Source organism: Mercenaria mercenaria, chromosome 7, assembly GCF_021730395.1.
Source record: "Mercenaria mercenaria strain notata chromosome 7, MADL_Memer_1, whole genome shotgun sequence".
Classification (NCBI taxonomy): Eukaryota; Metazoa; Mollusca; class Bivalvia; order Venerida; family Veneridae; genus Mercenaria; species Mercenaria mercenaria.
This window is the reverse complement of record NC_069367.1, coordinates 24,543,428-24,556,269: the sequence shown is the minus strand read 5'-3', so window position 1 is coordinate 24,556,269 and position 12,842 is coordinate 24,543,428. Positions and strand designations below refer to the sequence as shown.

Here is a 12,842-nt window from a genome sequence, read left to right as displayed (position 1 = left end):
GGAAGTGGAGCCCCTACAGGCAGTCATTTTCTGGAATTCAATGTTTATATCAGTATACTGACACTTGTTTCGTAAAGTAATAAACATCTTTTACATGCTGTTCAATTTTCATGTCAAACAAATCTTTCTTTCTATGATTTGGTGTTGTTTGATTTTTGTTTCTCTAGGCCTTCTTCGTAACCTTAATACAAGTTGTAGAACTTCCTTCACAATCGACCTAAAATAAATTATGTATAAACTAAACTAATAAGAAATTAGAGAATGTTTCCTGTAAACATGCAGCAAACAATACACATGTACTTATTGCCGTGTTCGACTTTAACAAATACATCTTGAAAAAAGTCGACTAGCTTGTTTTTGTGTGTTTAAATCCGGTTCTGAAATCCATTTCGTTTCTTTTATTCTACTGATGAAACGTTCTTTTGTAAACATGGGGAACAGTTTATGGAGTTACATGGCAGCTTTAAAGCCTTTATGCATATATATTAAATCACGTGTGGTAGTAAATTTACTTGAGGAAGTAGAGATACTCTGTAAGTGAATTCAAAGTGAAAAACAGAAGACAATAGCGAAAAATAAATGAAATAATAATAAACAAAAATAATGAAATATGGATTATCCATATGTTAAAAGCAGAAAAGATTCGAGTCCTGATCGGTTAGATGGAACACGGAAAAGTCTTGGAGCCACACGGATAGACGGTAGCAATGACTATGGTTTCGACTGGTTGAATGGTGGATACAACTGGGAGGCAAGTCGCAGAGAAGAATACGGCATGTCACGACGGGATGTACCAGAAGACTGGGACGCTCTTGGAACGACCCTCCGAGATGACAGTGGCAACCGGAGACGTGACAATTTAGGCCGAACCATGAAAGAAAATTTAGGCGCAACGCGGCGCGTGGATTTAGGCGCCACAGGCGACACGCGGCATAAGGATTTTGGTGCGTCTGCTGCAGACGGCTTAAGAGCTACTAACGGGAATCCATATCGGGATAACAGGTATGGTAATCCTGAAGTGCCATACTATCGTCAGGTACTAGATACAAGAAAGTACGGAGCAAGTAGATCGAGCCCCAATCCAACACCTGTGCGAGAAGAAACCATATATCATACTATAGAACCGTATGATTACGCAGTGAAAGAGGGAAAATACTTAATAGGTAGTGGACAAGAGACAGGTGCCGGGAAACAGAGGCGTTGGACGAGTGTAGCAGCCGACAGAGATCTGATGCAAGAACGGCAGGCTATGTTCGGTCAGGTACGTGAATTATTTGGTAGAGCCATAAACCAGAAATGTAGATTAACGCGACAGATTGGATAGATATAATTTATTGTGGTAAAAATAGACAATATACCATAAATTAAATACAAATTCAATGTCAACATAATAAATTTAAATATTAAGTGCAATAGTAGATGACGTATAATCAATACCAAGGAAACACAAAAGAGAGCATAAAGCTTTTTTATTTCCATTGTGGTCTTTGACGTCATCCCTAAGCCAGTTCTGTCTTTGCTAAAAGTATATATGTTATACTTTCTGTTTTCATAGTTAAAGTGTCTCGGAATTTATGATCCCTATAGACACAACTTACCTTCTTAAAAACGAAAATAGCCCAGGAAAAATTAAAAATATATCTATGGGTGTCTCCCTACGTTCTCCTAAATACAGACCTCCTTTATCCCCCACTCCTCTTACTCATTTTTGCCGTTCCAAAATGATTTTTGATCGACCTGGGTACATAAACCTTTCAAATTAAATACTAGTATTTGTCCCTTCGATAAAGATTAAAAATGTTTGAATCACTTTGATTCATTTGAGAAAGTTGTCAGTTACTTGCGGAGAACAAAGAACACTTTTTCGGTTAACTGATTGTCGTAAAATTCTTGTATATAAAACTGAAATACTGTTTAACCAGTCAAACTAATACACACTACTTATTTCAACAAAATTTGGTATAACAAGTAACCAAGCACGTGAACAATTATTTAAAAACACTTACACTCCTACTAGGAGATTTCTTTAAATGGGGCTCCAGATACTTAATCTTTTCAAACGCTAAACTCTATCAATTTTAAGAAACATTTTGTATCATTTTTAACGAATATCAAAAGGCCCATTACTGATATATATAGTGTTAGACCCATTTTATTGCTTTTTGTAGATTTTTATAATTACCTCCCTTTAATATGAAAGTATTATAGCTTCAAGCATTTCTTTTCGATATAATTTCTGGTTTTACATTTCCATCTGATAGATACTGGGAAATCTGACCATCATCTAAAACCAAAACAAAACAAACAAGAAATATCTTTAAAAATGATGGTCGGCGAATTGTAATAAGGAAAGAAGTTTCTGAATTTTTCATCTAACATTCATCTTTCATCTAACATTTTTCAAATTGCAGAACTAAACACCGCACTTTAGCAATTTAAATGGTCTCTTTTAATTTTTCGCAAAGGTTTGGTAGGGTTGCAATTTTGTTTCGTTTATCCTTAGACGAATAATTACAGCAGTAGTTTGATGACGATTCACGAAGCGGTTCACGAGAAGAGGTCATTAAACGTGTTTATATTTTTAGCTAAATTGGTCACTATCCCCATTTGTAACAAAATAGCAGGAGACCTTACGATATTGTTACACATCGAGTTTGATAAAAATCCATTACATTTTAGTGGTTAATGCGAAGAAAGGCATATCTACTTTTAGCTATAGTGGTCCCTAATAGGGCCCAAGTTCCTATATAATTAAATTTGGAAGAGGACCTTATAATGATGCTCCAGACCAAGTATGACAAAGATCCACCAAGCTGATCATGAGACGCTGTATAAAGGCATTTCTAGTTTTAGCTCTAGCAGCCCCTAAAAGGGGTCAAATGTCCCAGCTGAACAAAGTTGGCTGCGGGCCTAATAAAGATGCTACAAATCAAGTTTGATTAGAATACATGAGAAAAAATCAATTAAAGGATTTTTTTTATTTATTATTTTTATTTATTTCTAAAATAGGCCAACTGATCCCGCTTTAACAAATGCATATTCGCTATTCATGAATCTTTGGACAATGACGTCACACCTATAAAAAAGTGAAGGTCAAGCAAAACATACAATTGTAATTATTTCAATATTTCTGTTTCATAAGCAAAGTTTGATCGTAGTCATATCACATAGATAAACTGTATGCAGCGTACCTTCATTTCAGTGTAATGCGATTCAGTCATTATATAGCATATATATAATAAATCAGATTTCAACTGAGTTCAATATTTGCATACCATACTAAAGAAAAATATTCATATTTAATAAATCAGTTAAATAATTTATAACAAATATATCAAAGCAAACAAGTACTCATTTTAATATGCAATCTGAATAAGTCACAAAAGCAAGAAACCTTTTCATATACAGACGACAACTGTAACAAGGAAAATCTTTTAAAAAGCACTTCTCTACATAAACGACTCTTATCACACCCTTATTCATGTAATACGCAGGCCGTATTCAGCTCTTTCTTTAATTAGATATATGTTGGTATTTGAACAGGTTTTTATCATATTTATTAAACTTACTTATCATTTTGAGATATATCAATATTCTTGCTAAATATACTGAGCCAAAGTTAGCTTTAAAACTGTGAACAGCGTCGTTTAGGATAAACGCTTTTTCTACATTTCACTCAGCGTAGCACAATCAACAGAGTGAAAGTAATTGACACTCTCGTCCAATCAGGCAGAGTGTTGCATAAATCTTTCATTTTGATAAATTATCTATAATGCGTTTTCAAGTAGTTTGATTTGCAAACTGAAGTCACGTGGCATAGGTAACGAAAACGAATTTAGACGGCGTTCGCCGAAAAATCAAGTAACTGCAGTTTTATTGTCAATTATCAGGTTAAAAAAGATATTGACTGTAGATCAAGTGTTGCGTTTCTAGATGTACACAGTATATATCAGAAATTCGTTTGCAATGCATGTTTGTACCCAATTGAAAATAAATGAATTCCGAAACTACAAGCAGTGTTAAAACCAAACTGTTGTCTACCATTCCGTAGCTACACAAGGTGCCTTACCGTGGTCCATTTGTTCCAAAGTGCACACCTCGCAAAACTGTTGTCTATCATCCCGTAACTACACATGGTGCCATACTGTGGACCATTAGTCCCAAAGTACACGTTTTAGCAAACTAGGGTCTGTTAGTCCCAAAGTACACGTTTTAGCAAACTAGGGTCTATTATTCCGTAGCTCGTACGCACGGTGCCTTACTGTGGTCCATTAGTTCCAAGTGCACACCTGGCCAAACTATTTTCTGTCATTCTATAGCTACACACGGTGCCTTACTGTGGTCAATTTGGCCCAAAGTGTACACCTCGCCAAACTGGGGTATATTATTTGGCAGCTATAACGGTACCTTACTGTGGTCCATTAGTCTGTACCTTCACACAGTACCATACTGTGGTTTAGTTGTCCATAATTTTATACCTTACCAAACTGTAGTGCTACACACAGGGTCATACTTCAGTTCATCAGTTCTTAGCAAATTGTAACTGTCCATTAGTCCCCATCATTTACACCGCTATATGCGGTCCATTAGTCTATAGTTACACACAGGGTCGAAGTGTGTTCATTTTATCTGTAGCTGAACACTGGGCTGAATTTCTGTCAATAAATATTAGCTGTACAGGGGTTTAAACTGCGGTCCATTGAACATAACAACACATATGGCACAACTGCGGTCCATTTGTCCGTAGTTTCACATAGTACTAAACTCTAGTTCATAAGTTCTTTGTTACAATCATGATTAAACGGCATTAAACTGTTAGCCCTTAGCTACACGTAGCTTCAGACCACGGTCATTCAAGGCTTAACTGAGATCCACTAGTACTAATCAGAAACAAACTGAGGCTCATTAATCTTTAACTGTACTCAAGATCAAACTGATGTGCTTTACTCTTACGATTTAGACAGTGCCAAATGCAGTCCATTTGTCCCTAGTTACACACAGGGCTAAACTGCGACCCAATAGACATATCTGCACACAAGAGATAAATGCCAAAATTGCTTTCCTAAACTCTTCAAAACCTGAAGTTTATAGGTTCTTACTTATTCCGAAGAATGCAAATTAAAAATTTATATTATGTTTACTTTTTGTTCACTTACACTAAACATTTTTATGCTACATATTTTTGCAGATAAGAACAAAATGGGCACCCAGTTACAGACCAGACGATCCGGCAACTGTCTCCAAATGGTCCGATGAAAATTCAAGCAAGGATGTTGACCCACGAAAGCGGAACCTTAGGCTGGTCATTATAGTAGCTGTAGTGGCTGTGGTTGTTCTGGTGGCAGCTCTTGTGCCCACACTCCTACTTACACTCGGGAAGGACGAAGGTTCGAGACTGCATCAAAATGTTTATACTTTTGTACTCGTTTTAGATTGAACTCTAAAATAAACTGTAAATCATCATGCAATTTTAGTTTAAAATTTTCTAGTAGTTACTGAAATAATTCTCAAAATTCGAAAAAGCTCTTCCGTTTTCGATACCTTATATTAAAGTATTTCTCTTCAATACTGACATCGCACATGCATTGGTATCATATATATAGTTAAGTAAAAAATATGTTTACCTTATAAACTTTTGAGTAGTTCATGCAGCGATTTTAAATATACTGTTCACCAGCGAGGCGGGTTGTAAAGCAATAAATTATCACACACAATGTCAAGATGTCGGAAGTTTGAGTATCATCATTAGAGGGGTTTTCCCTTAATATCCTTACTGAAATATCTTAAGACTTAAGGCTAGACTAAAAGAATCTCATCAAATATTTTGTCATCGTTAATAACTAAAAATGGCATCAATTGATATAAATTTGTTTTGGTGATAACAAGTCACTGAATGCGCATGTCATAAATCAGGACCGCAAACTCTTAACGAACTTTAATACGTTTCGAACTCTCTTTGTTTTCAGAAAAAGAAGTTCTCGCCCAATATGAGTTTAAGGCTACAATTACAAATAGAGAGTACAGTGCAGACATGGCCGAGAATAACTCTGACGCCTTCAAAAACGTAGAAAACGAATTTTGCGATCAGGTATGTGCTTTCACAAATAAAAAAAAAGAAATGTTTCGTTCGAGCTGAAGTGGAACAAAATAAAGTGCTTTGACTGATAATATACAGAGACTGCTGCAATATATTATGCCAAAATTACGTAAAAGAAGGATAATGAAGACCGGAAGTTTAAACTGTATTTTAAGGTGTCTTTCTGAACATTGCCGGTCGGTGTTTGCGTCTGTGCATAAATAATTCTTAAACTACAAAAGGTAAAGCTTGGATCTAGAACACTTTAAAACTTAATGTGATCTTCGTGCTAAAGCACCTGTGATATTTGAAGAACGTATGTTTTCCAAACAATTTTGACTGGTATAATTATATGAAATATAACAAATAATTTTAGCTGGATCAAAATGCTGCCAACAAGAGAACAGCGGAGTTTTCCTACGATGGATGTGCCGTAAAAGAAATTAAGTAAGTGTCAGGACTTGACTTTTTATATGTCCCCACTTTGTGGGGAGTGGGGGCGGGGGGGGGGGGTGGCATATAGATTTGCCCTTGTTTGGCCGTCCGTCCGTCCTTCCGAGAATGTTGTGTCGCGCCTACCTCAAAAGTATTTGACGTAAAGTCACAAAACTTTACAGGAATGTTGGTCAGCATGTGTAATTGTACACCTGGGGTTTTGCGTCCGTATCATTCAGTCGTGTAGGAGCTATGGTCCCTGGCTTTGTAAAAATTGGTCATTTTAGTGTTGTGTCGCGCCTAGCTCCAAAAGTATTTGACCTAGAGTCACAAAACTTCACAGGAATGTTGGTCAGCATGTGTAGTTGTGTATCTGGGGTTTCGCGTCCGGATTCATTTAGTCGTGTAGGAGTTATGGCTTCTGACTTAGCAAAAAATTGGTCATTTTAATGCTGTGTCGCGCATAGCTCCAAAAGTAATTGACCTAGAGTCACCAAAGTTTACAGGAATGTTGGTCAGCATGTGCAGTTGTGCACCTGGGGTTTTGCATCCGGATTCATTCAGTCGTGTAGGAATTATGGCCTCTGACTTAGTTAAAAAATTGTCATTTTAATGTTGTGTCGCGCGTAGCTCCAAAAGTATTTGACCTTGAGTCACGAAAGTTTTCAGGAATGTTGGTCAGCATGTGCAGGTGTCCTTTGTCATGTAGTTGGGGCATCTTTGTCCCATGGACACATTTCTAGTTACAATTAAATTAGGAATGGTTCTCCTGGGTGATTGTCATTACTGTAAAATTGGCATTATTGGGTGATTGTCAATATACTGGATGGTTATCTTGCAGCTTTTTGAAATGCAACACCACGTATCGATTTACATGTCTTTGATAGACTGGAACTACATTGTTCTCTGAACCAGTTCAATGAATTTGTGAAATTTGTGCATTTAAAATTATTTCTAGTTTTCGGTGTTATGAAACAAATATCACATTGCTTCTAGTGGGACAGACTGAAAAATATAATTTATTTGCTTTTCAACTAAAAAAAATGTGGTATTTACATTCTAATAAATTTTCACGAGGAAAAGTATTAACACTTGAATTCTAAGCCCTATGCAGATTTTAAATCAAGTCATAAAATGGTATAAAAGTGTCATTAAAACAGTATCTTTATCTACAAGGTTGATTTTGGCTCGAGTGGAATTTGCCAAGTCTGGATCACACGACGCATTTGTGAGGACAGTGGTCTGGCCTGGCAAATCCAGGAGAGCTGACATATCCCTTTTTCTGGTGTTATACCAGCCAAGAACGATCTAATTTGGGGTAGATAAGACTGAACATCGTCCGAAACGGATTTTTGACTCATTGTACTCCGAGACGCAATCATTACGTCATTTCAATTTGAATATTTTTTTCCTTATCCAATGGGAGCCGTATCCGATGGGAGATAAATACAAAAGTGTAAATTCGTTAACAAAATATATGCCTTATTTGAGGAAGACAATTCTTAGGTATGTGATAAAACATGTATGTATCTGTGTCTCATTAGATATCGTGTAGATTTAAGCCGTGCAGTCCGGCGAAGGGTGTTTGTTAAGTAAATATGCTTGTTTTACAGAAATGGCAGTTTGATCATTATTTACTTAATTGTCATCAGAACTTCGGTCTCAAGCGACGAAACGCTACCAACACCACAAGAAGTGAGTACTGTTGTTGGTATTGAAGTTGCCGCAGATGAGCAACCTGTCGGTGATTTGACGATTGTAACTGTCGAAATTGAAATAACAGTTCCAACTGTCATCACAGAGAATGAGAATCCTGTCAAGAAAAGTAAGAACAATATTATTGACATGTTTTTCTTTTTTTCTGTAAAATTCTTCTTAGTTTGAAGGTGATAATTACGTTATCTTGCTGCAGTGTGATAGTTCGTTGGATAAACAATGCCCATTGAAATTGAGACATGTGGAGCTAATTTCTCATCCAGTTTAAACGGCATGGCAATGGAACCTCTTATAAACAATCGCCATCAAGTTTAAATGTACGTAATATATTTTAGGGCTACAGATATAGCAGAATTATGCGCCCTTGGGCTTAGGCAAAATATGTTTACTGTCATTAAACTGGTATGTGGGAGTTTGAAGTAAGAATTTAAAGGGATGGATTAAACTTTACATGCAGATGATCCTGAAGCAAAGATGTGCGTTACATATTTTTAGAGTATGAGTAAGTTGAAGAACCATTGTAGAATTACTTTCCCTTGAACAAAATATATATTCTGTATTACTAGCGCATTGGATGTTTGTAGCACAAACTCATCCCACTATTTTAAATATACAATTTGTTTACCAATGAAACTTCATACAAATGAATTCATGACAACTGAAATTGATCTCAGGACAACTGAAATAACAATACACGTTAAACGAAATAATAAAATCGTGTACTCACCTACACTTATATCACGTATAAAAACTCAGGTATATTTTTCTACATTCCTAGAGATACAGTTCAACGGGGCATGCTTGGTGGGTACTAATAAAGAACGATGTGTTACCAAACACTCTGAATGTATAGAAGGGGTTTGCAAGTGCCCAGTGGACAGAACCCATGACTCTTCATCCGACATTTGCACTCAAAGTAAGTCTAAGTCATATATAATATCAGGCTAATATTAAACCTTTCTTTGTAGAATACACCGATGTTTTAGCAAAAGTTTTAAATGTATTGTCAATATGGTGGCATACTTCTACTAGATAGCTATCACGATAATTTTGTAGACTTTCCAGGATTTGTGTACATTTTCTTTAAAACATTTCAGCAATAAATAATAATTTCTAGATATTTTAATCTGTTTCCTGAAAATGTTTTCGTGCAAACATCGCTTCTATGCTTCAAACTGCCACAAGATAGATGGTAGCTATAACGATAGTATCTTAAAATTACAAGCAATTTTGTCCATTTTTCTGAAAAGACTTTCGCAATAAATATTATTTTCTATATGTGCTTCAGGAAACTTTAGGCTATTGAGAAAATCTTTTCAGAAAATTTTAACTATCTAGCTATCTAACTATCTAGCTAGTAGTTGGCCAATTGTGGATACACATATAATATATATAGTATAATTAATGTCTTTCGTATCTATTTCATAGGTAGTAGATAAAAAAGTGCGTCAGGTCAAATTTTCCTGTCGAACACATTTCCGGATTGCTAATATCCAATAAAATATTATATTATTAGTTTTCTCAGCAGAAAAGAAATTTCTTAATGGTTACTATCTGGCACCGGTAACACAAGAAGTAGTTCATGCATTATTACTAATACATACTTGACTTTCAGTTGACTGTGGTGATGAACCTGTCATAAACAACGGAACTGTAGCGTCAAACGGTACCAAATATGGGTCAACACTAAATATCACATGTGATGAAGGTTTCGAACTCTCAGAGAATGCAACGATTAATTGTACCACACCAGGGACCTGGGGAAACATGCCATTATGCATGCCCGTGGAATGTCCAGAGTTTATAACACCAAACAATTCTGAAATAGACTCAAATACCACTGGTCGCACATATACAGATATCATTGAAGTCACATGTATAACAGGTTACGAGCTAGATAGCAATTTATTTACGGTGTCCTGTTTGGCCAACCAGTCTTGGAGTGAGTCCCCTGTTTGTTCTGTCGTAAACTGCAATGCATCAGACATCCCAGTTAATACCATTATTTCATGGGACAAACAGAAATATGAATACAACGAAAACGTTACAGTTGAATGTGACACTGGGTTTCAGCTTGAAGGTAATGCTACAATTAGTTGTCAAGCAAACGGAACATGGGAACATATTCCAAAATGTTCTCCAGTTGTCTGCGAGCCACTTCTGGTGCCAGATAATGCAGCTATTTCTCCGAACAAACAACAGTATGAATACAATGACAACATAACAATCGAATGTAACGATGGTTACAAAATTCAAGGTGAGAACACGTCTAGTTGTCAAGCAAATGGGTCGTGGACCGATGCACCAACATGCACTCCAAAAGAATGCGATCTATTTGTTATACCAGAAAACGCTGAATTTACACCTAACAAAAGCCAGTTCTTTTACAGCGAAAATGTAACGATAAAATGTGACATTGGTTACGAGCTTCAAGGTAATAAAACAATTAGTTGTCAAACTGACGGAACTTGGAGAGAGGTACCAACTTGTTCTCCAGTTGAATGCGGACGTTTTGATGTACCAAACAAAGCAAAATTAGAACCGGACAAACAACAGTATAATTACAGTGAAACCGTAACTTTGGAATGCGAAAGTGGATATGAAATCCGAGGTAACTTCACAGTAAGATGTCAAGAGAATGCATCATGGACCGAAATACCGACATGCAAACCCATTTATTGTAGTACACTACAATTACCCGAACATGCTGAAACAGATTCAAACATAACTGGACTAAACTTTGATAATGAAATTTCTATTAGCTGTCAAAATGGATTTGTTCTTGTTGGTGAGAGTAAAGTTTCTTGTAATGCTAATGGAACATGGCCAGCTATTTCCTGCGTACCAGCTAACTGTTCCACTGAAAATATTACAATGCCAGAAAATAGTGAAACAACAATGGTAAACGAGACTGTATCTACCTTTGAAGTACAATGTATAGAAGGTTATACTATCGTTGGAAATTCTTCTGTAACATGTACTGCTGGAAATTGGAGTGAATTTCCAAGTTGTGAGATTGTAGATTGTGGACCATATGAGCCAAGCGGGGAGACATATACAACTGAATCAAATTCTACAACTACGTACAATACCTCTTTATCGGTTACGTGCGTAGATGGTCTGGAACTAACAAATGACTCTATGAAAGTAGTGTCATGTGAAGCAGATGGACAGTGGAATGGACACATCGAGTGTAAAATTCCTGGTAAATATATAACAGTCTTTTTAAGTCTAAGTTCAAAGAACTAATGAAGATTTAGCTTTATAAATTGGCACGCATTTGCTTTTGTCTATAGTAAGATGAAAAACAGATCAGTAGAATTATTTTGAAACGAGACAACTAAAAATATCAAGTAAGTGAGAGGTTTTAGGATATCTAGGTAAAATTATGGGCAATATATCAAATCCTTTTTATTATCATGGAAACGTTTTAACAATTTATTAAACATATAGATAGAATAAGCAGCTTAGTTTTCACCTTTTAGACGTAAATGCGCATTTAAATGATTTTGCTAACCTGACCTACGCATGCCAAATCAGTATCAGGCCATTTTCCACTGTATAACAGATGCCGATATAAGGTTACTTTACAATTATAAAACAGCTAGTTTACAACTTCACAATTGAAAAATATGACAATTTTCGCGTATTCCATCCCAGAGGCCGCATACCGAGTTTTATCCTCTCTAGTTATGTTCGCCTAGATATAGAGTGACATGAACCAGTTTCGTATTGTGGCACGGGTACATTTACAAATAGGTAGATGTATTTTAAAGCATTTATATTCAAGTTGTTTCTTATGATGTTTATAGAACTAAAGATTCTTGCGAACGAATAGTTGTTGTGTAAAAGAAATAAATGCATTAATTGATTTAAAATTTCCTATCCGGGTCTTAAATCTTACCTGAGGTAACAGAAGTCAGGCAAAAAAGAAACGGTCATCCGTCCATCTAGATTCAGCTCAAATTTGCGGAAAAGGTAAACGGTCATCCCACCATTATTTTCGTCTGGTCACTTGCTTTAAAGATAAACATATGGGTGTACTATGTATGATTTCACTGTTTCCACGGCAACCGTTCATTTTTTGGAAAGGACAACCATATAGATGATAATCAGTCATATCTTGGTCAGTTTTGATGATAAAACAATTAAATGGTATCAAAATGGAGCTAAGACATCGGCCTTAAAACAGCGGTATTTCTATTTAATTAACTAATTTGCATATTCATGAATGTTAATGAGAATGTTACAAAATGACAAAATGTTAAAAGTTTTAAATAAATTTAAATGTACCAAACAGTTTTGATCTGTTCTGAAAGTCTCTCAGAGTTTTCTTAAATAGTATTTTGTAACACTGAAGGTATTCTTTTTTACTCCAAAATAGGTATTTTTAGCTAATTTGCATAAAATTAACCACTATCACAATCAACGTCTCAGGAAACAAGATACCACTAAAGTTGAATAAAATGATATAATTAATTGTTATCAATAATAATAACAATAATGTGAGCTATATTGTTTGTAAATGTAGTTTAAACACCTTTTTGAAGGAGGAGTCAGTATGTAACATACTTTACACATGTTACGTTACCATTTCAATAACCTTTTTTATTAC

General features: G+C 35.7%; 1 protein-coding gene across 1 annotated transcript in view; it reads left to right on the top strand.

The window, feature by feature from the left end:
* Window positions 1–528: 528 nt before the first annotated feature.
* Window positions 529–12,842, top strand: part of LOC123554696 (uncharacterized) — a 46,532-nt gene continuing 34,218 nt past the window's right edge. Inside the window, exons 1-7 of the mRNA XM_053547804.1 lie at window positions 529–1,261; window positions 5,189–5,387; window positions 5,967–6,088; window positions 6,453–6,523; window positions 8,125–8,336; window positions 9,006–9,143; window positions 9,843–11,432. Of these exons, the coding sequence (XP_053403779.1) occupies window positions 611–1,261; window positions 5,189–5,387; window positions 5,967–6,088; window positions 6,453–6,523; window positions 8,125–8,336; window positions 9,006–9,143; window positions 9,843–11,432 (2,983 nt within the window). The 5' untranslated portion in view covers window positions 529–610. The remainder of the gene's footprint in view (window positions 1,262–5,188; window positions 5,388–5,966; window positions 6,089–6,452; window positions 6,524–8,124; window positions 8,337–9,005; window positions 9,144–9,842; window positions 11,433–12,842) is intronic.